The 27,994-nt window shown below is 45.5% G+C and overlaps 1 protein-coding gene across 30 annotated transcripts in view; it reads right to left on the bottom strand.

Annotated features, from left to right (window-relative positions):
* MAP4K4 (mitogen-activated protein kinase kinase kinase kinase 4) overlaps positions 1-27,994 on the bottom strand; it is a 174,866-nt gene that overhangs the window by 70,100 nt on the left and 76,772 nt on the right. For 27 of the 30 annotated variants that reach the window (XM_086610155.1, XM_086610189.1, XM_086610147.1 and 24 more), the window contains exon 3: positions 18,646-18,702. In XM_086610155.1, the coding sequence (XP_086466281.1) occupies positions 18,646-18,702 (57 nt within the window). Of the gene's footprint in view, positions 1-18,645; positions 18,703-27,994 lie in introns of those variants that run through there. The other 3 variants (XM_086610356.1, XM_086610362.1, XM_086610370.1) reach the window with 1 other exon arrangement.

The raw sequence follows: 27,994 nt of genomic DNA, 5'->3' as shown, positions 1-27,994 counted from the left end.
CAGACGAGGGGCAGAAGGCATCGTAAAGAAAGGTGAGACACCAGACACTGTCATGTGTTCAAGAAACAGGTTGATTATACACTGTCCAAACAGACCGTGGGTGGCTGGGGTGAGGAGAAGGGAGGAGACCTGGCCAAGCCCTACACAAATTTCATTTTTAATTTTAAAAATACCCCAGAAGATACCTTCGGTATCTTTCATTGACGTTGGAAGCAAAGACCACTTCAAAAGCTCACAGGAGGATGCCTGCTCCTCCTCCCTTTGCCACCATCTCCACTTTCTCTTCTCTCTCTAGTTTGGTGAGAATGGCTCTTTCCAGCAGCAACAAAGCAGAGGATTAACATCAGGTCAGTAGCTGCGAGACAATCAGCCTTACACACACCTGCAGAAATACCCTGTCCAAGCCCTCAAACCACCTGCTTCTTCCTGGGGAGGAACGGGCTCCTTCTACAACGAGCAAACCCAGGCCCATGACTGATGCCAGGCCAGACCCAAGGTTTCTGCTCTTCTGCAGCATTCCTGAAACCAACCCAACAGCAGCTTTGGGGGTGAAAAAGCATGACAAGCTCAGCTACTCTGTGGGAATAAGCAGAAAAGAAATAACTAGAGATATATGGGCTGGAAGCAGCTTTGCTGGAGCAAAGAACTCTCTTCAACTTGCTTGTTCATGCTTATAACCCTAAGGGTTTTCAAAGCAGGAAGGAATACGGGCATTATATTTTACCTCTAAAATACACTTGCACTCAGAAATATAGCTTTTTTTAAAAAAGGAAATCCATTATAGAATGATTTACAACTGACTGACAAGATGATGATGATGACGATTCTGTAATTATCAGGTCCAATCACTCAAATTACAATTTACCAGCAGACACACAAACTACTTGATTCACAGCTAACATTTTCTTCAGCACACGCGAGGTCCTTCCTAAAACAAAAGGGGAGACAGACAGACAACCTCTATCAGGAACAGACAAAAGCGGGTGCTGACGAGAGGAATCCAGGGACGTCTGTGAGAGGCAAATTTCCCTTCGTGTTTGTGCCAAACCCTTCCAGAGGACAGATGACAACCAGGGCTGCGACCAAAAGGCTTTTCCTTTGTATTCAGACAGGAACAGCTGTTAGACAGGTACAAAGGTACAGCCACGTCTGCCCACGTGTGATAAGTGAGTTCTTTATAAAATTGGTTGCTGAGGTTTTGATTTTCTTCGGTAGATTAATGCTGACTTATGCACAGCATTTAAAATCGCCCTGCGCTGCCAAAGCCCTATAAAGGCTGTGCACTTTAGTGTACAAGTAAGTGCATTTGGCGTTACGCCACTACGTACAAAATCATTTTCGTGCAGCTGCCAGCAGAAGGGAACTATATTCTTGGACCAGATGTTTTTGTTGTCGGCGCTGCCAAGCACGCCTGGAAACCTCACAGCTGAGCAGTGCTGCAGGAGTGAATTAACAATGAACAGAGCCACAAGATGCTCGTGTCCATCTATCAGATGGGGCGTCATGGACCCCTCTCCCCCTTCCTCCCCACAGTCGAGCAAGGAAGCTGCTGATAGCCAGCTAATTATTTACCTGCCTGAGAAGAAAAGCCCATCTGCCTCCATCAGGATAAATAAAAGCAACAAATGCTTGCAGAAAATATTACACCTCAGCTGCATTTACTCTTAGCTGGGCAGGTGACAAAGAGACCATGATTAACAGCCAAGAAAATAGGACTGGAGAAAATATAAAGGGTTCTAATACTATAGTACGTGTTTGTTTTTGCTGCTGGGCTGTGAACAGGCTTGCATTTATTAAATGGTATTTCACCTCAAAAATCAAAGCCTCTATGCCACCTCACTCTCCAGTTTAAAACCAAACAGCTCAGACCCCAGCACAAGTCTCTAGCTCTTGAGCCCCATCCGGGCTGCTGCCCTCCCCAGGGCAGCGAAGGGCAGTGCCGCTCCTCCTGTCGGGTTTGTGAGGAGGGGGTGGCTGCTTCTTTTATTCCACTCACTGGGTATCACCCGTGTTCAAAGCAAAAGGCAGCAGGAAGGGGACATGTGTGTGCATTGTGAGGCCGCCGGGAGCTGCTCCAGGGTCTCTTTTCTCAGGCAGGCGCAGCCGCTCCTGTACCACAACCCACTGTTAAAAAACGGCGCTCAGCAACCTGACTGTACAATAAACTCACGCCTAACGTGTTTTATCCAAATCCTCCTGTACGGGAATGACCTGATCTCCCTCAGGCAGAGCATCAATGGGGTTCCTCCAGCCTGCAGCAGCCACCATAACACGGCTGCAGCCCGCCCGGTGAGGCATGGGGACGCACACACACACACACACGCATTTACATCCGAAGGAGGAAACCTGGATTGTTTGGAGAACTTAAAAATTCAGGAGGATATGCTTTGAGGCACCGGATCTGCTCAGAGCAGAGCTGTGTGACAATGAAGCCAGGCACAAAGGGACAGGCTGCAACAACCCTGCCAGCTCCAGCTCCAGCTCCACCGCTGAGGCAAGGATTTGCCGGTGGGGTTTGGAAACATTACCAAGCAGCATGGAAGCGGCAGAAATCCCACACACAGCACATCGGACCTCTCCAATAGCTGGAGAGAGGCAGCTAAGTGAAAGACCATGTGTTGTGGAGGTCAGCTTCTGCCAGACTACAGGCATCCGAACAAAGCCCGTCACGGCTGGAGGCTCCTCTCCTGCGGTTTCCTGCAGCCTCGTCACTCCGATGGGTGCATGGAGAAATCCCAAAGCCCAGTCAAACAGGAAAGCCTTACAGAAATTGTTGGTTAAATCAGTTAAGCTTGTCATTGCCAGTTTACTAACAAATGATGATCTGCTAGGAAAACCCTTTAGCTGTGGTCTTGCTGGCATGAATTAAAAAGCGAGAGGTGAGGGGTATGGGCTAGGAAAAGGAAGAACAGGGAGGCTATTATAAAGACAGCAAAACATAATTTAGAAAAAAAAAAAAAGAAAGTACTAAAGTTGTGGGTGCTGCTTTTTTGCCTTTTTTTTTTTTTTTTTTTTTTTTTGACAACTCTCTCCAAATCAGCTCCATCTGTAGTCTCCGAGCATCTAGGGGTTTCTGCCAAAGTGATCAGTAGCAAAGAGCTAGCATTTGTCTTTGAATCGCAGCCATTATGTGCTCCAGCGTTCCCACACCACGGAGAGAAATCGGAGGCGCTCACAATTCTCCCTGGGCTAACACCGAGCCACCGATCCAAAGCACAACGGATGACGGCAGTGCATGTGTGCCGCTGCATCTAAAGGCAAGACACAGCGGAAAAAAAGGACATTGCTGCTTTTCATGACCTATAAAACTTCCTCACTGAAAGCGGGCCTGGCAGAGGGCAACTCTCCAGCTCATTGGCAAACCTCTTCAAAGCAAGACATCCAGCTAAGGTTGTCTTTCATACAATACAGCCGTTATTCCCTCAGGTCTTTGGTTCGTGAGTAGACACAGGAGCCATGTCGAACCACGCAACAGTCACAACCCAGTTTTTGCCACCTCTCCTCAACATTGACACTGCAGCACTGGCTGGAGAGCGGATATGTGCCTGTGCACATTGACAATCTGCATGTCCCATCCTCTTCCCTTCAGGGAAGTGCAGGACGCCGCAAAACGCTATCTGCTGCTAGTTGCTCACCAGCCCTACTCACCTCACACCTGGAGGACCAGGTAAGGCCCTGTTTTACCATCCATCTTGTAAAGATGATCAAAAGAGAAGGTTAAAAAGGAAAAAAAAAAATAGAGGAAACAAGCTCTCTGAATGGAAGATGCAAAAACTGCTGAACACCAGTAAGCTCCTACTACCATAACTTAAAAGGTCTCTGTTGTGTTGCTGCATAGCAGGTTTCAGAAGAAACTTCTGGCTCTTGACATCAGGTGGAAGGCAAGCAGGCTTCTCGCTCTGAAGCCCTCTAGTGATGGCCAAAAGCACAGCAGTCACACGAGTACTCACTTCGAGTGCAACCAGGAGCAAAAATATTGATAAACCCTTGCGCAAGACATCACTGCTCATCAGCCACACCAGGTCAAGATGGCCATGTCTCAAGGAGCACAGAACAGCTCATAGAGCCATACTAAGCAGACCCTTTGTGACTGTTTAGCCACATTCTAAGTAGCTATTTGTCCTCCAAAGGCTGATGAATATGGGTATTTTCTGAACAATCATGGATTAGACCCCTAATCCAAAACAGGCATCAATCTATCATGAGTGGTTCTTAATTAAGACCCAGGAAAAAAAACTGTGGAAAATGCAAAAGACTGTAGGCTTGATACTAAATGTCTTTTTTTTTTCTACCTTAAACAGTGAAATTCAGCTTTTTGATCTATACTGTGCCTTAGCAACAAGCACTGTCTCTGTTGTCCACTGAACATACAGCTCCTGAATACTTGAGTTTCCACAACTATATTCATCCCATGCATTACTGAGCTGCAGAGAAGACCAGCAGAAGAAACATCTTTTTTTTTTTCTCTTTGAAAAATTCCTATTAACTGCCAGCCAGTCTTCACATCCCTCCAAATCCAACACTGCCTCAAGGACACTACTGTGTCAGAAGATCTTTCCTATGAAACTATACAACACTGCTGAAACCTACTGATTTGTATTCTTTTGCTTTATCAACCAGCTGTACTAAATTCACCTATTACAGAACTAGCTATGTATTTTTTAAATCTCAAAGTAGCAAGTCATTCGATGCATCATATGCAACAACGTTAAAATGAGCATTGTTTCCCACAGTAAAGTCTGCTCTAACATCTTACATACCTTAAGACTACTTTATTGCCAAAGAAACTGCTGATTTAAATCATAACAACTTTAACACCTTTATTGTTGGGTAACAATACCTAACTAATATCTGGAAGAAGAAAGGGTGATACCCAGAGAATTAGCCATGGTATCACACAAGCAGGCTCAGCTTTTGATTCTGGACTTCATTTAAAGCAAACAGATGTCTTTCAGAGGTAGATCTACTTTGGCTACTTGGATTAACCCACTAAAGTGTTGTTTTCTTTTGCCATTCACTAGCCAAAGCACCATTGAACTCAGGATTAACAAGGTTCTTTGCCTGCAAATGCGGGGCATGGTCCAAAACATGGTTCACTTAAGCCAGTCTCCTGTGGGTCACCAGCTCAGAGGCAGCTGGCATCACACATCCTCAGCAGAGGTTTTTTGGTTCCACCACTGGATCCAAGCTCACCACCCAGCGATTCTTTGCTCTGACATTATCCGGAACAATGGAATTCAGAATCACAATAAATGTTATGGAAATGGTCCAAAGCAGAAAGTGAAGCAATTTCTGAGGCAAGCAAGCAGACTAAAAATAGCCTGCTGCGCAGTGGAAAGAATCACGGGGTGGGGGAATCCCTGCAGAAGACCTTTATACTCCGTTCTTTATTCCTAAATCTGCAGGTGTGCAGCACCACAAACAGTCCCTCAGTGGCCATTGCAGGTGGCCGAGGAAGATGCGGCCAGGCTGTTGGAAAGGCGTCGCAGCCAGCTTTCCTCCCGGGTTCATGCTACAAAGAGATGGCTGCGGGGGTGCAGCCCCCCAGGCTGTAACCCTGAGGAGGTGCTGCTGTAAGCCAGCTCCCACCCACAGCCTCCCCCTCTCCCTGCCCTGCCTGGCCCCTCTCACTCCCCAGTGAGCTTTTGCTGGAGCAAAATCAGTAAAAAGCTAATCTGCATTAAAAAAAAACAAACCCTACAATACTTCTTTGCCAGTGGAGCTCTCTGAAGGATAGGACTGGATAGGTGCTGGTACAAAGGGAGCTGGGACAGGGGTGGGAAGAGAGGCAGGGCTGCCCCTGCAGTAGCAGCCGGAGACCAAATCAGCTTTGCTGTATTGTAAAACCACATCTCAAGGGAGATTCCCCTTGAAAATAGGGAAAACCCATGGACCTATGTCAGGAGGAAGCACTGCTATCACAACAGGATGCTATCTGAACATTTACAAATAGAAAATGCAACTGTTTCTCCTTTCTTTCCTGCCAGTGGGAGAAATCCTTTCCTGAATTTACATGGGTGTTTGTTTGTTTACATTTGTAGGCACCGGAAAGAGAATGAGTTTGCATTTACATGCTGATCTATTCATTTTTACAAGAGCAGTGCAAACTCTAACAATTTATGTTGCAAATCAAAACCAGGCTAGGTACTGTTTCCTAAATTCTTTTAACCAGAATTGAGGAGCAGCAGCAATTCTGAAATAGTAGACCGACATCACCCTCAGGGACTTGAATTTGAGTGGAGACTTGTTTTGATGATGCAGCCCCCTCTGATTTATAAATCAGTGCAACTCTCTCATTTTATAACTGACTCAAGGCTTTACATTTCAACAAATTGTTGCAAAGGGGCATAGCAAGAGAAGCAAAAAGAAACATTCAGAGTGAAAAACAACTAACTCATTTATAAAAATGGGTTTGTCTCACAGGCTTAAAGAGAGGAAACACCAATAAATGCTAGAGAAAAGGCCGCCGAGGTGAAATATGCAAGAGACAAATAAAACCCTCCTTAATGGTGCTGCCCTTGCATCACTGTTTCCACAGCAGTGACTCACGGCTCCCTGGCTGCCTGAAGCCCGGGCCGGGAGGACAGGTTAGCGCAGGGGGAGCCAAGCAGCCAGCAGTCAGGCACCGGGATGCTCCCTCTCCCCCTTGCCTGTGGTCTCTTTGCCCAATTACATTTCCATTTGGTAATACATTACACATAAGAAAATGATTTTCAGGAATCGTGGACGCTCTCCTTTCTCGCTCTCGCACGCAGAGCCAAGGTGCTTTGCCAGGCCAGTAACAGTTATCTGAAGGTCTGCAGGCTGCTGCATTTACACTAGGATTTCCACTTAGTTCTTACCAGCTCTAGAATCAAACACTAAAATTCAGTTCAAGAAGAAGGAGCTACAGTGGAAAATACCCCTGCTGTAGTGAAGCAATGCAGAAACACCTCATACATCAATCGACACGTGAAAAACCTGAAATTTCACTTCTGGAACTGATTCCTCCACGAGGCAGAGAGACAGACATTTGTGAAGGCCCCATCATCCTGTAGAACTACATGCAAGAGAGAGCAGGCTGTTGAACTCTCAACATGCCTTTTGCACCAGTGACACATTGGGTAAAGAAACTACGATTTTACCTGGTGGGCCTGAGGCAAAACACAACAGCAACGTGCTCTCCACACAGGAACAGTAGCTGCTTCTGCAGCGAACTCGCTTACCTCTTACAGACACCTCTTTTAGATCAAAACATTTGAGAAATAAAGCCTGACATGAAAAAAATCAACAGGCATCATCAGAACAAAAAGATGCCTCCTTGACCAGACTCCCATTGGTCTGATCCTGCTTGAAGCAGGGTCTTATTAAGAGAGACAGCAAGGACAGGAGAGCAAAACTAAACTGTGTGTTTATTACGAAGCACCAAACTTTGCAATTTAACAACACCACCTTTGCACTTTTATTTGGCAGTAGAAAATGTTCTCTGCCAGAGAGGCTACACAAAGCACACTCAGTGGGCTTTAATCCCTTTTGTATTAAACCTTTCTAGAGGAATGTACACAGGCCCCTTAGTGGAAAGGACTTGAGATGTTTCTAGGCTCAGGAGACAAACAGCATCTTCTACACTGATCAACTGAACTCGTTCGTGCAGCATTTTCAAGGTTCCTTTTAATACTTAGCTCAGCCACGTGCTTCCCATCGCATATTTAAGAGATTGGTTACAGGGGGAAAAGAAAATGCTTTCCTCTTAGGAACAAGCGGAGCGTTCATCATGGTTACACGTCAGCTTAGAGCATAAGGAATTCCCAGGTCCTTGCACATTAGCACTTGCTGCCATAATCTCTAGTTTTAGGAGCCGGGCTTTAAGATTGTATTTTAGCCAACAACTCCCTACACGAACACTCAAACTGCGTCTTCTAAAAGGAGCACTGCCGAGGGGCTCAGCGCAAACATTTTTGTCTCCTTAAATGCTGGAGAATAACATTGCTATTTTATATTTATATATGCATATGCACATGTTAAGAAAGAGAAAGACAGGGAGTGAGATTACGCAGGATAATGTCAAATGTACAATACCATTTGTGGACCCATAAACTAAAGAAAGAACCAGAGGGAGATTTTAAAATGCCTAAAAGTAGCTTGCATGTGCTACACTGCGCACATTCCTATAGTTGCAGCACTCACTTGAAAGCCGAGCATCAGAATTTTTTCTTTAAAAAAAATAATAAAGTAATCTACCTCCTCCTGATTTACTGCAAAACAGTGGCCTGCTGACTGATAATGGACAGTGGCTAAGGTCTGCCTATCATTCCTAAAGCAGAGGCTAGAAATTTCAGCCTCTCTTCTCTGCACAGCCCGCCAGTTTTCACATAACTTGTCAGGACTTTGTATCTTTGGAATTTCATCTCCTCATTAAACTTGGCCAAAGTTGGCCAGCAGATCCAAAAGGCATCTGGTGAACAAGAAGGCAGGACACGCGCACTATCGCCAAGAAGCCTCATTTCCTTAGGAAGTCCAGATAAAAACACGGCATGTCACAGCAAAAACAGGAGGAGCCCACAGGCCAGGTGCGGTTAATGAAACTACAATTAAACACAGTCAAGAAAGATTACATTTCAAGCAGACACATCCCCTTTAACATAAACAGCAAAATAATTCTCCTGTCTTTGATACTAATGCCCAAGCCAGATTTTAAAGTGCACCTCTGAAAAACAGCAGCTCGTACTTGAACGTGGGATCTCTCGCTTGCCTATTCAGGCAGGAGGACTCCACCGCAGACCTGGCTTCAGCCTAGATACTTGCTAAAATTAAAGAACAATGCTCTGTCACAATCCTCATCAGTTTTACTCTGCTCAAATCAGCAAGAGCACACATGCTCTAACGTCGTATTGACAGAGTTGCCTTGTTTTCCTTGAGTAGACAATATGCCTGACTCATCAGGGGTAAATTGAGCTGTGCTGTGTGCCTGACCGAAACGATACAAAACGCAGCCCCATACTTTTCGCTATTATCTGCACACAAAACATTTGTTTCCCATCAGAACTCAAATCTCCTCAGACAGCTCAAACAAACAGCTCAGCACTCAGTGAAACACCTGTGCCAAGGCCACCTGCACGAATGCTCCCCTCAGCTCCAAAGAAATGCTCCATCACTAGAACTTGCACAGGTTACTACTCAAATTCATGTCAATGTAGGTACGATCAGTGGATTAAATATCATGACTGTGAAAGCATCGGCACGCTACCCACACTGAGCCTTCACCACTGCTACTGTGAGGGTCCAGATTTTCCTAACACAAATGCTAGCAGTCATTCACATACATATGAAATCATATTGTCATTAGTGACATTAGTGTAATTAGTGACTTCCTCATCAATGCTAAAGTGGTGGCCTTCTATGGTGGGGTTACAGAATTGGTGGATAAGGGAAGAGCAACTGATGTCATCTACCTGGACTTGTCCAAAGCATTGGACACTGCCCCGCACAACATCCTTGTCTCTTAATTGGAGAGACATGAATTTGACAGATGGACCACTCGTAGATAAGGAATTGGCTGGATGGTCGCACTCAAAGAATTGCGGTCAACGGCTCAATGTCAAAGTGGAGATCAGTGACGAGTGGTGTTCCTCAGAGGTCAGTACTGGGGCCAGTGCTATTTAACATCTTTGTTGGTGACACGGACAGTGGGATCGAGTGCACCCTCAGCAAGTTTGCTGACGACACCAAGCTGTGTGGTGTGGTGGACACGCTGGAGGGAAAGGATGCCATACAGAGGGATCTTCACAGACTTGAGAAGTGGGCCTGTGAGAACTTCATGAAGTTTAACAAGGCCAAGTGCAAGGTCCTGCACATGGGTCGGGGCAATCCCATGCACAACCACAGGTGGAGTGGAGAATGGATTGAGAGCAGCCTGGAGGAAAAGAACTTGAGTATGTTGGTTGATGAGAAACTCAACGTAAGCCAGCAATGTGCGCTGGCAGCCCAGAAAGCCAACCATATCCTGGGCTGCATCATAAGAAGTGTGGCCAGCAGGTCGAGGGAGGTGATTCTGCCCCTCTGCTCTCGTGAGACCCCACCTGGGGTACTGCATTCAGCTCTGGGGTCCCCAACACAAGAAGGATATGGAACTGTTGGAGCAGGTCCAGAGAAGGGCCACGAAGATGATCCAAGGACTGGAGCACCTCTCCTGTGAAGACAGGCTCAGAGAATTGGGGTTGTTCAGACTGGAGAAGACAAGGCTCCAGGGAGACCTTCTAGCAGTCTTCCAGTACCTAAAGGGGGCCTACAAGAAGGCTGGAGAGGGACTTTTGACAAGGACATGTAGTGATAGGACAACGGGCAATGGATTTAAACTGAAAGAGGGGAGATTTAGATTAGATACACGGAAAAAATTTTTCACTCTGAGGGTGGTGAGGCACTGGCATAGGTTGTCCAGAGAAGTTGTGGATGCCCATCCCTGGAGGTGTTCAAGGCCAAGTTGGATAAACCTGGTCTAATGGAAGGTGTCCCTGCTCGTGGCAGGGGGTTGGAACTTGATGATCTTTAAGATCCCTTCCAACCTAAACCATTCTATGATTCTATGATTCTAACAGCAGGTCTGCAGGGGACTGCAGGTACCAAGCCTAAGGACTGAAGAAAAATAGGCACAAGATTATAGTTAAACACATGAGTATTGCCCACTCGGACTGATAAACAGTGCCCAAAAGCTGGAATTCAAGCACCTGTCCCTACTAATTACAACGATGGTAACAGACGTCAATAGCTAACCTAGATGACTTTTCCTTTCTTCTGAGTGTGTCAATGCAGCTGCACTGTCAGATCAAAGGAAATAAATTTTTAAGGAAGAAGTCCAGACTTGTCCAAAGAGCTCAAGATGTGCAGTGAAATCTTAATACACACTCCTGCCCTTCTGCCAACAGAAGTCAGCTGTAGCCTACACAGCTATCTAGTTTCCATTGTGTCCCAGTACTAACACGTGCTCTCACATACTGACAAGCAATCACAGATCTCAGAGCCACAGCTGAGGACTATATCCTGAGCATTAACTTGTACTACAGCAGAGCATCACCTGGTGCTCTTACAGCCAGGTAGGAAAAATTTTAAAGCCACCTCCTTAAAACTAGGAGATTCTTCTGTGCTTCGAAGTACAGTGAAGTTCCCTTTATGCGGCCATAAATTCCATTTGCATAATCTAAACCACACTACAATTTACAGAGCACTGGTGAAACCTTTTCTGCTAGACAGAACAAAAGCCTGGCATAAGCATACAGATGAGGAGAAGACAGAGGCAATACAGCTTTCCTTGCACTTTCTTAACACAGTGATCCATGATCAACGTGGAGTATGAAGCCATCTCCTGGCCTTGGCTGAAAAGCCATACAACAGGAATACCACTGAATGAGCACCACAAAGCCTTCACAAAGCTTTTTTGCTGTTGACAGATAATAGATGCTGGTGAGGCAGCAATGCTGCCCTCAAGGACCTTCCTGGCAAAAGGAAAACATCTGTTTCTTCCAGCCTTGAAACAGTCAGGCTTGAAAACAAATAAGTTAAAACATATAGAGAGATATATCCACAAGGACAACCGGCAACAGGCTGTGCATGCAAAGAGTCTTCCACTCAGGTGGAAATCTTGCACTAAGAAGAAACAATTCACTGAAAAAAAGGAGACAGAGAAACAAGCATGCATGAATGTTTTACATCTCTTTTTTCCTCTCCCTGTTAACAATTTTTCCCCCAACCAAACAGTGTGAAGTTGCTCTTTTCTGGGACACAGCAGCCCAAAGCCTTGGTGCTCTAAACCAGTTCTCAGCCATAGTTTTCTGCCCTGACCTCAAACTGCATGTGGAGTTCCCTATTGCAGCCGCATCAACTCTGATGTCCTCCTCTTCCCCAGTAAGCTTCTCCAGCCCGACAGTCAGGCTAACCACCCCAGGACTCGGATAAAGACAGTACAAGTTTGCCCTTTACACAAACTGGTGCGAGCACTGCTCCACGAAAGTTTCTTGGTTCACATCCAAGAACAGCAGATCTGACTCAAGCCGGGTGTTATAGAATCATAGAATTATAGAATGGTTAGGGTTGGAAGGGACCTCAAAGATCATCTAGTTCCAAACCCCCTGCCATGGGCAGGGAAACCCTCCACTACACCAGGTTGCCCAAAGCCTCATCCAACCTGGCCTTGAACACTTCCAGGGATGGGGCAGCCACAACTTCTCTGGGCAACCTGTTCCACTGCCTCACCACTCTCAGAGTGAAAAATTTCTTTCTTATATCTAACCTAAATCTGCCCTCTTTCAGTTTAAATCCATTGCCCCTTGTCCTATCACTACATGCCCTTGGAAAAAGTCCCTCTCCAGCTTTCCTGTAGGCCCCCTTTAAGTACTGGAAAGCTGCTATAAGGCCACCCTGGAGCCTTCTCTTCTCCAGACTGAACAGCCCCAACTCTCTCAGCCTGTCTTCATAGCAGAGGTGCTCCAGCCCTCGGATCATCTTCGTGGCCCTCCTCTGGACTCGTTCCAGTAGCTCCATGTCCTTCTTGTGTTGGGGACTCCAGAGCTGAACACAGTATTCCAGGTGTTAGATGTGTTTGTCTTGCTGGGAGATAAAGTCACTGCTCCTAGTATGACTAAGGACAAAAGGCTCTCCAGAGTTAAACGTGGCTCTGCTCTGTTAGGACTATGAGCTGGCAGGCTAAGCACTGCTCCGCCACCCAAGGACAGGAGCGTTGCAACATGTCTGACATCGTGAGTCCCCCTGCAAGGCCCTGTGCGCAGCCCTCACCCTGAAGATGGACAGGACCACCTCTGCCTGACCCGAACACAGGTCTCGCAGAGAAACGGGCAGCGCAGAGCTGACGGAGGCTGCAGCAGAGCCCGATCCCACGCAGACATCAGCCAGCACTGCAGACCCTGCCAGCACCTCAGGGCTGAGCCTGCTGGCACCGGGGCAATGGTAAAGCAGGGGGAAGAGCTGTGCCAAGCTGCTGGGCGAGGGCACGCAGCAGAGGTAGGTGTGGGATCTCAAACGAAGGAGGGAAACAGTCAATTAGACAAATGCTCTGCAGCTCAAAAAAGGCTGCCCTGCTGGCTGCGATACTATGGTAGCTCTTTCTGACCTCCTCCCAAACCAGACGTTACAGCTCAAGGGACCACTCTGTGCAGCTCTGTTTTCCTCTGAACCATAACAGAAAGTTCCCAACAGCCTTTTGTTGGTTTTTTTTTTGGTTTTGGTTTTTTTTTTTTCCTTTTTTTGACCTAATCCCTGGAAGAAATCAGAGGTTAATCAGCTTCAGGAGAGACTGGACAGCAGGGCTGTCCATTGTAAATACCTTTCCTATTTATTCCTTTTCCACAGAACCATTCTTTGTTTTGCCAGGTTACTGTTTAACTAAAGACTGCAAAACTTTGTACAGACTAGTAATAAGCACCCTCACATTTGAGAGACAAGCAAGCAAAGTGCCGGTACTCCTCATGGGAATGATCTGGATTTTTAGGTCCTTGACCTATTTTCCCCAATCCACATCAAGAGGAAGGCACACGGCAAAGGCTTTTAGTAACTATACTGGCTTCAAGTTTACTTCGGCTAACTCAGCAGTAAGTAATGCCATGGCCTGGTATATAAGTGATTTATCAGGCAGCTGTACTAAGCCAGGTAAAGCAACACACTCATGTCTCCACACCAAAAGGCCAGCCCAAATTCACCTTCTCCAGACTAGCTTGCTCCAGTTCTGTTGCACAGTGCTGTGAAAATCTGCATTTCCCAGTCTGCTACAGTGAGGCATCAACTTTTTTTTTTTTCCCCTCCAAACAGACCGAAGTCCACACACCATCTTTTTTTTTTTTTTTTCTAGGGGGGAACACATAAAAGTTAGTGCAAACTTAGTGGTTATTGTTTTCCCCTCATTTTGTCTGCCTGCATGTGTGGGAACAAACACATTTATAGTTATCTGCAGTCTTTCTGCAGATAAACGTCTGCAGGATGTCTTATGGATGACAGCTAGATCATCCACATGATCGCAGTTTATAACACCACCCGTGCCATAAGATACAGACTCACAAGAATCGAAGTGACTTGCCTACTACAACAGAAAAAAGCAGTCAGTAGAGTCGGGAAGATAGCAACGAATAATTCGGGTAACCTTTCCTGTCTAGGACAGGAGATGGTGCCACGTTTCTCCACAGGCCTGGAGGTTTTGGTTCGAGGTTGTTAATTCTTCTGCAGAGCACGTACAGAAAGGGCAAGACAGGCAAGCACTAAAAGCAATCCAGCTTCTTTCATAAATCAGCAGGATACAGTATCCAGTTGTTTACTTAGCATAATTTTACACAGACTAGACTGGACAAGTCATGAAACACTGGGCACAAGAGCTGAGAAATGCTGCTATTAAAAAGGCATGCGGAAAACTTTCCCAAGGGATGCCAAGAGCATGTGTGGGAAGAGGTAGGAGGAAGAAGTAGCAGTGTCAGGGGTTATAACAAACAGCAAAGAAGCAATTGAGTTTTTCCCTCAAAATCAGTTACTAAACCTTTCAAAGAAAAAAGCATCGCTGGAAGGGGAACACAGGAGTGACACTGGAAACAACCGTGCAGCTGCAAGGAAAGCCTCCAAAGGAGTTAAGCAGAGTCAAGCTGCCTGTTTAGGCTGTAATGCAAGCTAACAGCTCAGATGCAGGCAGATGTGCCAAGCGAGCTTTGCTAAGGTTTTAAACGTTATTTGCTTCACAAGAAAATGGATTCTTCCGACTAAACAGTGACTGCTGAATCTTACAGCAGGCTTGTATTGCACCTGATAACATCAATCAGGCTTGCTTGGTATGCTACAGTGCTGCACACCAGTACATGGCAAGGAGCTCATGGAAAACTCACGGCATGGTCAGTGAGCAGAAGGGGTCAACGCAGACTGAACGCCGCTTTCTCCAAAACAATGCCCCCAAATGAACAGAGATCCTACAATAAAAAGGCTTAAAATACGCCTCCTCCCACATCACACGTGCAGCCTGAGATTCATCCTACATATGTACGTTTTGGAAAATAATTTTTAAAGCGTGCAAACGCTGATAGCTCATATTGTTCCCCTTCTACGGTCATTGGGCTCCTTCCAGCAACAGAATAGCTTTCAATTGATGAGGATTAGTAGGTTTTTGGGTTTTTTTTATTCTACACTCCAGTAAAATTTTTTCACCCTACAGGCACTCCAGCTTCGCCTTCAGAAAGTGAAAATAGGACCTACATATGCACCATTCTGTAGGAAGACTTATTTAGATCTTACAGATCTTACAGTGCTTGCTTTAGTACTGTAGGTCTAAAGATCTGTAAAGATCCATACAGTCTCCTAGATCTTTTTCTTGATTTGTTTAGAGAGGAGGAAAATGGAAGAGACAGGAAAGTTTTATGCACATCAACACGTTTCAGGCAGTAGTACTAACTAGTCATAATATATTCAAAGATCAAGCTGATATCTTCAGCCCACCTCCTCTTTTCTCATCCTTACCATCATTCTTTTCAAAATTAAAATCTAAAGAGAAAACCACAAGAAAAGCTGAGAAGGATGAAGAGCATTTCCACAGTGCCATGTACATTACAGAGCTATAATGTTTGTTCCAGCATCTCTAGTTGGAGGTTATACTGCCTCATTTTCTTCATGTCAACCAAAACTTCTTTAAGGAAAGCCTTCACTCTGACTTTGACATCCCTCCCATTGGGGTGATCAAAGCTTCACAGCCCAGAACTGATGTAACCTCACTGATTCTGAGCAATGTGTAAATTGCAGAATCGGGGCCCTTGAAAACTGAACAATTGGGGCGTGCCCACTGAGCGTGCCAACACATTAGGCTTTCTAATTCGTTAAGCATTTGGCAAAGCAAGCACTGGATAAGAGGTATCCCAGAAGAAGGAAAGTCTTGTCTCTGTTCTCAACACGTTAGGCAAAACAATCAGATATCCTCCACAGCACCGCTTGTATTCAGCAGAAAGGTCCAACACTGCCAGTAAAACATGCACAGAGGCACACATCACCTAGAATTTCAGTAGCCACTCATCCAAAAAAATCACAATTTCAGTTTTGTGGAAGTTTCCACTCAAGCCTCTTTCCCCATGGGCATGGACATGGTTAGTTACCATTAGCCTATGAGAAGAGTTCATCTAAAGGTAGCTCTTGAAGCTAAATTTGAAGGTAAATATGAGGCTGTGGTTCCTTCAGCATTTCTTTCGGGGCAGTGCTGAGGGCAGCAGCCGCTGCCCCCTCTGTCCCCAGGTTTTCTCCTCCCACCATCCCTGTAAGCTACGTTGAGCTAGAACCAGGATGGAGCTGCACGGTCCACCAGGAAAAAGAGGTGTTCATAATACCATTCCTTGAGGAACTGAAGGCATGGCTTGATGATATGGCCATCTCTGGTAGCAACGTCAATTTGAGTTGCTGCCTCTTCTCCCCCATGGCCATCGGTAGCTCTTTTCCAAATCTCATGCCACCTTCCTCATAGCGACGGCACAACTGTTAGTAATGTGACGTGCTAAACTAGATCAACGAATTGACCCAGGTTATAAATAACCAGGGGAAAGACAGGAGTGAGGGTATTTTTAACCCAGAACCAGGTCCTGTTCACTGATCCAGGTCACGATCTGGCCCTGGGGCAGTTGTGCCAGCACAAGTGTTGGGAGACAGGCGAGGAACCAGTGAGCAAGAGTGGACAGGAATACCCTACAGCCACATCTGTCACTAAGAAAACAGCACGTGCAATGGTATCACCCATGTCTGGTGTTAGCAACAGTATCATCCCTGCCCAGTGTTAAAAAGTGGAGCTGACTTAGCACGACTTGGAAGAATTTACACCACATTTTTAGCCTCCACAGGCTCATTACTTTGAAGCAAAAACACATGAGCTCCACTGGTAGGAACACCACCACTTTTAAGCTGCATGGGGCTAACGTCTCCAAACTCCTCCTTCTGACTGGCCTTCATCCCCTAAAAAAGCATGGACTTGTGAGATAAAAGATAGACAGTGCCAATATACAACTAGCTTTTCAAAACCAGCCAAAAAATTACAGAAAGTTTCAAAACATAAGCCATCTCCCGCAACATGAGCTCAACCATACTATAGACAGCATTTTTCAATTGTTTTCCTTTTGCTGTGCAACCTCTCCATTACAACTGTTTGTGATTAATACATGCTATTAAAAACAGAAGGAGTGTGCAGTACAGCCAGTCTTAATGTTATGGGAGAAGCTTTCGTCGTGCACAGTCCAGCAAGCTGCCCTGTGTAAAACTGCTGCACAAATGGAAGCATTTCCTGTGCAAAGAACATTCATGGTATGTCAATGCACCTTCCTTCTTCTCTGGTTTATCTGCTGATTAACTGTAGCAAAATAGCACTGCCTCCTCATGAAGGCAGCCTTTGAAAATCTCCAGTTGAAAATTGATTTTTATCAGGTCATCTTCCAAAGCAAGAATGTCTAGCTCTTGGCAGACACAACAGATTAAGTTAGAGAGCAGCAGTCACACTGCCCATCAATCACAAGCAGATTTAAAGACATGGCTGAAGTCCTATCGGTTGACCTAACCCTACCTTCTTGTTTCCCTCCCTCTCCTGCCTGTTTACCCATTACACCTCAGCCACTCATCTAGGAGCTTGTGTCCAAGGCCATTTTTACTTCTTGGTGCCTACACACACCCCAAAACATAAAACATTTTGCAGCAACACCCTTGCAGGAGTTTTTCTTAATACAACCAGCTTGCCAAAGACCTCCTGCTTTGTACAACACACAAGCATTAACGTAATTTTTCCCCTAAAACCTATACAAGATTGAGGAGTTCAGAAAAACAAGATGCTTGGTTTGATGAGGCACAGCCTCCTTCAAAAGTGACGTATCAGTCAAGGATTTCATTCTGTTTTAAATCTGAAGCTGTTGTGTTAATTTGCAGATGTAACTCTATAAAAACACAAACGGAATCAACAGGGAAAAACACATGCTTTTCCTGATCTGTTTTGAAGACTTAATTTAAATTGATTGCTTTTTGAACAGCATAAACTGCAAGACATCTAAAGATTCAAATGTGGGCATATATTTTTTATTTCTTTGGCTGGGTTAATTTCCCGTCTTTTCCTTCTGAAGCTCCACAGTAAATCCCCCTGGGTCAGTTACAACTACTACTTTACACTGCTGAATTCTGCCAGCAATCTGCTCATTGTTCCTGCAGATGTTTCTGCTTTCAGGCTTCTGGGAACTTTATTGGACCCATTTCCTTAGAATAAATGTATACCCTTTTTAGGCTGCCAATGTACCAGGGAAACTACTGTCCTCTACGTCAAGTAGCCTCTTCACCTTCTTTTTCGGTAAAAGCAAGATGCTACATTCAAGAGAAAAAAGTGGGAATTTGGCTTTTTTCCACTCTCCCGAAAAATTTCTGAAAAGAGAGTGCTACGGGTGCTCATATATCCTGGGAGCCGCCAAAGTTATCTGTGAAGGCCAGAGGCCCCTGCACACAAGCACACAGAAATCTCGTAAAGGGCAGATGGGCTCGAGAGGTCAGGTCCTGCAAACAGAAAGCAAACGTCCACCTGTGAAGACCATGCCCTTCAACATAAACACAAGGTAAGCCGTATGCCATCTCTCATTGTTAAATTTTACCCGTATTGCCAATAAAACAGAACGTTCCTCTACTCACCTCGGTAACATCCATGACCTTGATGGCGGCCAGCTGACCCGTTTTGACATGCCGACCCTGAAGAAAAGAGAGAACTGTCAGCACCAGCGTCTCACTCATCACTTCAGCATACACAGAGCAAAACTTTTGGACAAGAGCTCCAGACATTGGGTTTTACCCAACTGTGTTGGACCCTTCTCTTCTGATGCTTCACATGAAAATCAACAAATACTCTAACAGCTAATAAAAAAGAATTTCTTTTTAAAATATTCTTACACAAATCTTAGAACTCATTTCTTTTTCTCCACAATAGAAGGATGATTGTCAAGATTAAGCTCAGACAGGTTATATTCACAGCTTCCCTTCTGTTTACTTTAGCAAACTTCATAGTCAGTAATGACAGTTAACATGCCAGAATAGTTAAACTCCACACATTGCATATTTTATTTCTATCCACCAGTGCCTGGTACCCAGGTGATATTTTACTAGGTAAATGCAAGCATGCTTAGCAGGTTGTAAAAGGACATTTCTCTTTATTTTGGTCTTCACCAGTAAAAAAAAAAGTGAGGTTTCTTCAAGTGATGCATCAGACCTGCAATAGCTCTCCTCGCCTGTCTCACGACAGCTAGACAAGAACAAGACGTTGTCTCCCTTCAGCTACGCCACCGTAAGGTTTCTCAGTACAGCTGGAGCTGAATTAACAGATCCCAGCTCCTGCGGCAGGGAGCTCCTACCCTTCCTTCCCCTGCCTCCCTCCAGCCTCCTGTCACAGATTTCTCCCAGGAGCACCAAGCTCATTCTGGCACTCATCGGATCATATGATAAGCTGATTGAGATCACTAAAATGGCAGAAAGTTAACACAGAAAAAGCAAACCATGGGGTGGGGAGGAGGACTGCAGATCAGGAAATCAAACCGGTTTGCCCCACAGCCAGAGCAGAGCCTGGGCTGGCGGGAGGCAGATGGCACAGCTGGGAGCAGGCAGGACGACGGGCCGGGCCCTCCGGCCATGGTGGGCTGTGACTCACCTCAGGGGACTTTTGAGAAAAACCTTTTTTCCTCCAGTATGTTTCTACAGGAGGTAGGGGTGTATCGATGAGCTGTTCCACATATTTTTTTTTACTAAATAGGCACTTAGAAATGGTTCTAGTATTAGTGTTTTCCAGCCCTCCACTTAACACCTAGCAGTCTGCCTCGACACTTCCAGTCAAACAGCCTGGTCTCCCAACACCTTCCTAAGCATCATCCCCAAAGGTTCTTCTCTGAATCAGTCAAGCTCTCCAGTTAAGAGGTATGCCCTCTACACTTCTTCACTTTTATCGCTACTAATGATAAAACACAAAACAAAACATTTCACTGCAGTCACAATTCCTTTACCTTTCTCCTCACCAATTTCTAAGTTTCCCAGGGAGAAACCTATATGTAGCATCCACTACAGCTGATGGACATCAATAGTGTATTTTTTTCCTGGACTAACTTCTTAACCTCTTTACAGATTCTTTGGAGACTGACATCCCAGAACAGAAGCACCCCAAATCACTAGAATCTTTGAAGAAATCTTGACCCCTTCACAGGTTACAATGTCCTCCACGGAGGTAATGGCCAGGCATTGCTGGGGCATTAGAAAGGACATGAACGAAATGCTGCAGAATTCACAGCCTCCACTTTCTTTTACAACTTGCATTGTGCTGCACTCTCTCCTTATTAACCAATCCACATGCTTTCTATAAATAAATTACTGTACTCAGGCTTCTGCTGGCTCTGTAAACTCTCTTTATTACATGCGTTTCTTTTTACAGCTTGGTCTCAAGCTGGTTTGGATTTTGAAACAAAGTTAGGGTCGTAACATGTGCAACGGCCAAGATTGACCTCACCTTGACCTTACTACTTCTTGAACCAAAGCCTTCCAGCAAGCCCTGGAGAGACGCAACTCCAATTTCCCACCCTGGACCTCTGCCTAATGACAAAAGCCTGTGGTCTTCTCCTCAAAACTTACCATCCCACCAGGAAGGAGGGGAAAATATTTTACATCGAGGTGGAAAAATGTCTCCTCTCAGCTCTGTCCCTATTTTCCCTGGCTCTGTGGAAGGAACTAAAAGGCCCAAGGACATAGGGAAGCACAGTTTGAGGTACAAAAAGAACATGTGAAAGATAAGAGAGGAACGAGGACATCTCAGAGGAAAAAAGCTCACAACACTAAGGAGGACCAAGGAAGAAGAAACTTTTTAAGAAGCAGTGAAATACAGTCCACCATTCATTCTGCAGCAAAGCAGGGATGCTAAAATGGTGGCAGAACATACCCCAGGCAGAAAAAGTGGCCCACAGAAGAGTGAAGTAGCAAGACATCCATGGGATGCCACATATGTTATGGAAAGTGTGTTCTGTTTGTCTTTTAAATCTACGAACTACTGGTGGGCTTGCTATTTCCAGAGAAAAGACTGAAATTTCCCAGGGCTCAGTTTCACAACTTTTCTCCAGACGCTGATCCTCCCCATAAGACCGGCCCACTCAGGATGACTAACGTGCACCAGCCCGACTGTCCCTCCCCTGCAGCTTTGCTGGTACCTCCACGAGTGCCTACCCAAACCTGGGCTGTGGCAGCTCTACGGCAGAGCACAGCCATCACTCGTGTTTCGCTTTGCTGTTTCTGCAGCAGGGATGGGAAAAGCTTCTCCATAACCCTCCTAAGGGACTGAGAAGCTAGGGAACTGCAGACTGTGGGAAGCGTGCTCTGCTCAGTATCCCAGGCCAAACATAAACCCTGGTCATTTCAGCATATTGTTAAAAATTACTCCAAATACCCTTTTCATAATGTATGGAGCGTTCATATTCTAAGCATCTACAACGTACATGGGGGGGGTTGCATGACATTGATTTATATGAGAGAAGTACAAGGAGACTTAAAAGCCACATTCTTTTCATTAAAAACATTTTTAGAGGGAGGGAAAAAGCAAACATCACAAGCACAACATATAAGCTGTGAGCAGAGTTTTTGTTTGTTTGTTTATCTGCTTAACAGCTCTGCTCAAGAACAGACTTGTCAAACTATTAGCATGCTGGTATAATTTCGCTTGCAACATGAAATGGCTAAGAACTCCTCTTTCAGAAACTGATCTTCAGATTTTCATAACCAGCTTTTGCTTTGGAAAAAAATCCATCCGCATTAAAAATAATAAAATCACAAAGTGGTTGAATGCCACGAAAACGCTGCAGAAGTCATAGATGGGAGAAACCCTCTGAACTCAATCTCCTGAGATTCAAATGTATTCAAATCCAACTCCCAGGGCACTTCATAAATGCGGTAACCATTAAGGCCCCATCCAGACACCATCTCAGCACACCACTGGCTGACACTCTGGCAAGACAGCGTTTTTCTTGCAGAAGGAGGCCCCTTTTTTGGTGCTGTCTGGAGTCACGGCCCCTCGAGGCGTCCTGGTCTCCCCCATGCCCAGGCCATGAAGTGGTTCTGGCAGCTTTGTTTCTCCCAGCAAACTGCCAGCAATTACCATCTAAGTATCTGAAAAATGCCACGAGATTGCAAAACCCAACTCATGCTAACTGAAAACAGCAGTATCTTAAAATATTGCTAGATGCCAAATATCAGAGGCTGAGGATCACAGGATAACTGTCCCCTGGCCAGAAAGTTAAGTACGGATATGAAACATGCAATGAAAATTAGAGCAACCTAGGTGCATCTTGCTAAGCATAAGATGACTGTTGTCTCCAGAGCCAACGGACTGAGGAGGCTGCAGAGGCTGCACAGGGTAGCAGCAACAGGTAATGGAGCCTACATCATCCCAGGAGCAAGAGCTTGTCCCTTATCAGATCTCAGGGTGGGGCCCATGACAAAATGTCAGCACTGTCAACTGAGCCCGTTTCCCATCCCCACAGAAAAGAGCCCACCAACATATTCCCTTCATTTAGACCACGTTAAGGTATTTATCAAGCAAAATTTCCAAACTGCTTGGTGTTTCTTACACATCCTCCCCTCCTTTCTTTCCCTCTTTTCATGAATCTATTCATATTAAAGCATTTGTTTATCCTCCCAAAGAAGCAATGTAAGAATATTTTTAAGACCACTACTGCACCTTTCTATTTTTAAATGGCCTGTTGGGACGAGTAAGTCAACGGAGTTGAGCCTGCTGACCCTAAATCTCGTTCTGTTTCTTCTCATGCGAATGACAAAGTTCATTTACATATGGAGGGTTTTAAAATACAGCTCTTCTCATCAGCATAGCAACACAGCAGCATTTAACTGGATCTTAAACTGAATCCACCACTTAAGCATATTCCAAGTCATGTCTGATAGCAATATGCTGTTTATTTCTCATCTCAGTGGGCTTTCTGCATATTGAAAAGCAGAGGGGACAAGGGGAATCCTTGGTAGACTGCCAAGATCTGCAGAACATCATAAATTTCAAGCCTACCCACGCTCTCCAAGCCAGTTAATACACCTACTTCTTGCCTCTTTCTTCCTCTGCACACATTATTACTGTAAAATTTTTGTTTGGGAAAGGTTCAAAGGCAAGTGGTGTTATGTGCTGTTTTTCATGGTGCTCTTTTTTTCCCTGAGATGCCTTAATGTTATCAAAGAACTATGCAAATTAAATGCAAAAGAAATCCTATCAGCTCAATTACCTCTACCCTCGACCTAATTATCCAAGATATGTGTTCCACAGTAATGTAATTCTCCTACTAACACAGTTTCCGGCCTGTGTATTAATGTGCCTTTTGGGGGACTATTCCTGGAAGCCTGTTACCCAGCTAAATGGCATGAAAGTGGAATATGGGGCAACATCACAAATTAAGGAAGGAAGGCAGCTTGCATGACTCATGACTTGCAAGCTTGGATTATCCTGTGCACCGTACGCCACCAAATCTTTGGAGAACTTTTCCAACCTCCCAGTATCCTATGCTGACAGTTCTGGAAAGAAGAGAACTGAGTTGGAAAAAAATCTACTAATTCACGTTTCAGTTGCTACAATGTACACAGAAACAGCACGCTAGATTTAAACACGCTCAAAGTGAAAACTCACCACGGTACCACATCTTTGCAGTGCTGTACAATGCCCTCATGCCAAAATTAACTTTTCAATTTGCTTCTCATTTAGTTGACTCTAAGCTCCTATAAGCCTGAGGCAACAGGCCATGGAGCAATACTTGGCTATTAAGTTGCACACACCAGTGTAATAAATGATACCTTATTATTCCAGTGCATGTTTACTATCAGCTCTTTTTGTCTCTTGCCAACACAGAAAAGTTGCAGACCAACCAATTTTGCATTGCAAATACTTGGACTCTACAAGACATTTCTTCCTACTCCCCAGAAAAGTGAGGTCTACCCTATGAAAAGCGATGGGAGTAATGCTTGTGGAGGAAACAGAACATGGTTTTGACAGGAAAAAGACAGAATGGCACAAAGTGAAAGCAACTTCCCCAGTTAAAAAAAAAAAAATATATATAAAATGTTCTTAAGTAAAAAATCTACCTAGTTGCATTTGTAGCCAAAATAACGCTGTTCCTACTGATACAGTGTTCTGTAAGTCAAATAATCATAGGCTGCAGAGATGGAGATAAACTTGTAAAAAAAGGATAATGTTTATCTGGCATGGAAGCTCCTTCTAGAATAAAAATCAGCAAACAACCTCAGTTTTGTACTGGCAAATCACCACAGAAATGCTTGAGAAGAAAAAAAAGGCCAACATCAATGTTCTGTCTTCCTGTTAGATGATTTCTAAACCCAAACCAACCAGAAGCTATTAAAGACTCCCACTGTTTAAGTCAAAGACAGGACAGGGTTCTGTGTTTTCCTTCTAACTCTTGACATCAAATGCCTGGAAAGCAAAACAGAAAATAACACACACTCTATTCTGCTTTAGATATCCACAGGCTTGGTAGCTGTCTATTGAAGAAATAATAATGACAATTTACTCATGCATAGTACTGCATTCTGTGAAGTATGAAAGATGCACAGTTATTATCCGTGTTGTACTTCCAGGGACAGAGCAAAAAGATGTTACCCACTAGTGAGGAAGACGAGAGTCCTATACGCTAATTTTTTGCTTTGATTGCTAGTTCTGTGGTAGCTTTCTCACTCCAAAAGATGCTGGATATACATTACCCAGAGGCACCTCCTTCTCCCAAACAACTCATTGCCTAAATAGGAAGAAGGAAAGAAAAGAAAGAACGAAAGAAAAAAAAGGATGGTGGGAAAACCATGGCAGAGAGCCACAATCGAACTTTCCCAGGGTCACAACAGGTCAACAGCAGAGCTCAGAGTTATGATCCATCTCTGCTTACTCCCAGAACCCTGGCTGCTGGATCAAGGTTTGCAGCTCTGGAGGTGGCCACTTAGAGCTTCCTGCCCCAGATTCAATGCTGCTTCTACAGGGACACTTCAGCTAACCAGCTTGAGGCCCTAGGCTGGAAAATATCCTCTTCAAAAGCCATCCTCAAAGTCATCACCCCATCCTTCCAGTCACCACCAGACTACATTCAGATCTAGCGACCTTCACTAAACACACTATCAACCATTTCCTCTTATAATGGCGTCCTCACCCTCAGCCCTCTCCAAAAACAAAAGAGCTGCCTCTAACCTTGTTATTGCCTCTACATTTTTCTAGTTTTAAACTTCTCTAGGTAATTCAGTTGGAACATTACTGAAAGATCTCAAAAAAAGCCCAAGCCCAAACTAATACAAAAGAAAAGAATTAAACCAGAGTAGAGGCATACCTCCCACACGGATGCGGTTGGCTTAGAGTGCATTTGGCTTCCTCTGTAAACATCAGCTAAAATCTGCAGTGTCCAGCTCTCATTTAAATCAGTTTTTCACTCTACCTTAACAGTTTTACCAGTCACTAAATCCACCCCTCCTAACACTGATTTGTCTCTTCGGACCCGTTGCAATGCTCTCTTTTATGCAGAACAATTCCTTTTTGGCAATGAGAATTAAAAACAAGCCAGATGGACAACATCAAGAGAAGAATTTAGATCAAAATGATAAAACATCTGCTTGTAGATACAAAATTAGATGGGCTATAGATACAGATGATTTCTTATTTTACACCTCAGCAGCCACTTTTATCACCAAAAACTCTCTGTTGGATCTCGGCCACCAACTGAAGGAGAGTGTTATGGTTTGAAGTGGGGGGGGGGAGGTCCGGGTGGCAGAAGCTGCCCGTCAGACTGGACTCCCGTCCCCCTCGGGGCTTGAGCCAATCGGCGCCTCTGCCTCTGCGAATTGCCCTATTTACGTCGGACAAAGGAACCGGAAAGGTGTGCCCTTGCCCAGGAGCAAGGAGAAGGGAGGGGGGCACGGCCCCCGCTCCCGGCTCCCGGCCGGGCCGGTGGCCCGGGCCGGGCCCGATGCCCGCCCTGTCGAGGATGGCGGCGGCGGAGCCGCTTGGGGAACTCGGGGAGAGCCCCGCTCCTGGGGCGCCCACCGGGCCGAGTTCACCCAGAAAGGGCTGAAATCTAAGAGAAACGGCCACACACATAAGAGGTCAGTGAAGATGGAACAGAACAACATGTGCCGCGGCTGAGTCCCCCTTGCGAGCGGCCCCTTGTAACAAGTCCTCGGTGGAGCAAGCAGAGACCCACTCGCAGCCCATGGATGACCCACGTCGAGAAGAGATGCCAGAGCCTGAGCACGGTACGCACCTACGGTCCGTGGGATGATTCCCGCCGATGGGGAGATGTTTTGTTAAAGGAGATGCCTGAGCCTGAGACTGTTGTGAATCATAGGCACAGGTCGAGGCGCATTTTACGCACTTTACGCATTTTATGCATTTACGCATCTAAGTCTGTACGGAGGCGCATTTAAGGTCGACATGACGACCCACGCCGGAGCGCATTTAAAGTTTGTTGATGACCCACGCCAGAGCGAGTGGCTACAGCTCCTTAAAAGCCCAGGACTGGTAAAGCCTGCACTTGGGGCAAATCCGATGGGGTAAGGATTTGCCCCCCAGCGGGTAGGATTCACCCTTTCGCCGTGAGTAGGGGATCCACTGGAGCAAGGGACAATGGTGTAAGGACTCCTTTTCCTTTAAGAGAAGCGGCAGTAACAACATGGAATGAACTGGCCTACACTCCCCCATTCCCTGCCCCCCTGCGCCGCTGGGGGGAGGAGGTAGAGCTGGGAAGAAGCAGCAAAGGGGGGGAGTGGTGTTGATTTTAAGACCTGGCCTTGTTTTCTTGTTATTCTCTCAAGTAACCGTTTTTGTGTGCTTTTCTCTTTTGTAGGTAGCTGTTAATAAATAGTTTTGCTTTAAGAAAACAGCCTCTTTTGCCCGGGACCGTGGTTGGTGGGTGCTCCTCTGTTCCTGTCTCGATCCTCAGCTCTTTTATTACATTTTTTTTCTCTCCTCTCCATTTTACTGGACTGGGATAGCTGCATGGGTTTAGTTGCCAGATCGGCTCAACCCACGACAGAGAGGAAGGCCCGGTTTGGTGGTGTGGCCATCGCAAGTCCCTGCAGCAGGGCCAGCATTAGTTAGGCTGAAGGGGATCACCACAGCTCACCAGAGCAAGCCCTGTGCTCACCAGGTGTCAACCCACCATCACAACCACCCGGAGCCACTTCAGAGAGACTTCATGCACCACACACTGCTTCTACCTCAGACCAAACGTGGCCCAAACTGACCCACCGGAGTCCCTGTGCAGGTGGACAGGGGTTTCCAAACAACATAGGTGCCTCCTTAGCTGAGCAACATGGCAGATAAAGGGCAGAGTCTCCAGATCACTTCTCCAGATCGACATCAAAATAAGCCTGGATGAAACGAGCCTGGAGTCACTTCTCTTTGTTTGCTTTTTAAATGAATTCACATCGACGTTTAACTCATCACTCCTGGACATGGAAATCTGAGCTTCCTGGCCGAACAGAGCCATTTACACCTTGTGACCAAGGCCCTCTGCAAATCCAGGCAAGCCTGGGCCCATTTCTCTCTGCTTACTGCTGAGAAGCTGCTGAGAAACCACCTCGGTGCTGGGCAGGCACCTTCTGAAACACAACGCAAGATGTCCCTAACAAATTTAAATATTTAAGAATTACATACAAAAAAATGCCACAAAAGACATACTTTCCTTTGAAATAAAAAGATCAAAACCATGCCTAGTCCCAGCCCACTCCCATGGACCAATGCTGTTCTAAGGAGCCTGCGCTCTCTCGGGCAACATTGTCAGAGGTCATATGCCATGAGCGAAGGAAAACCAAGACCACGCACACCCTACCAGCCTCGTTGCATTCAGTCTACTGCCAAAAAGGTCCTGAACATGGGTTGGAGCAATCTCATGCACAAATACAGGCTGGGTGGAGAACGGATTGAGAGCAGCCTGGAGGAAAAGGACTTGGGGGTGTTGGTTGATGAAAAACT

This window comes from Tauraco erythrolophus, chromosome 1, assembly GCF_009769465.1.
Source record: "Tauraco erythrolophus isolate bTauEry1 chromosome 1, bTauEry1.pri, whole genome shotgun sequence".
In the NCBI taxonomy this organism is placed as follows: Eukaryota; Metazoa; Chordata; class Aves; order Musophagiformes; family Musophagidae; genus Tauraco; species Tauraco erythrolophus.
This window is presented reverse-complemented; position numbering and strand designations above follow the sequence as displayed.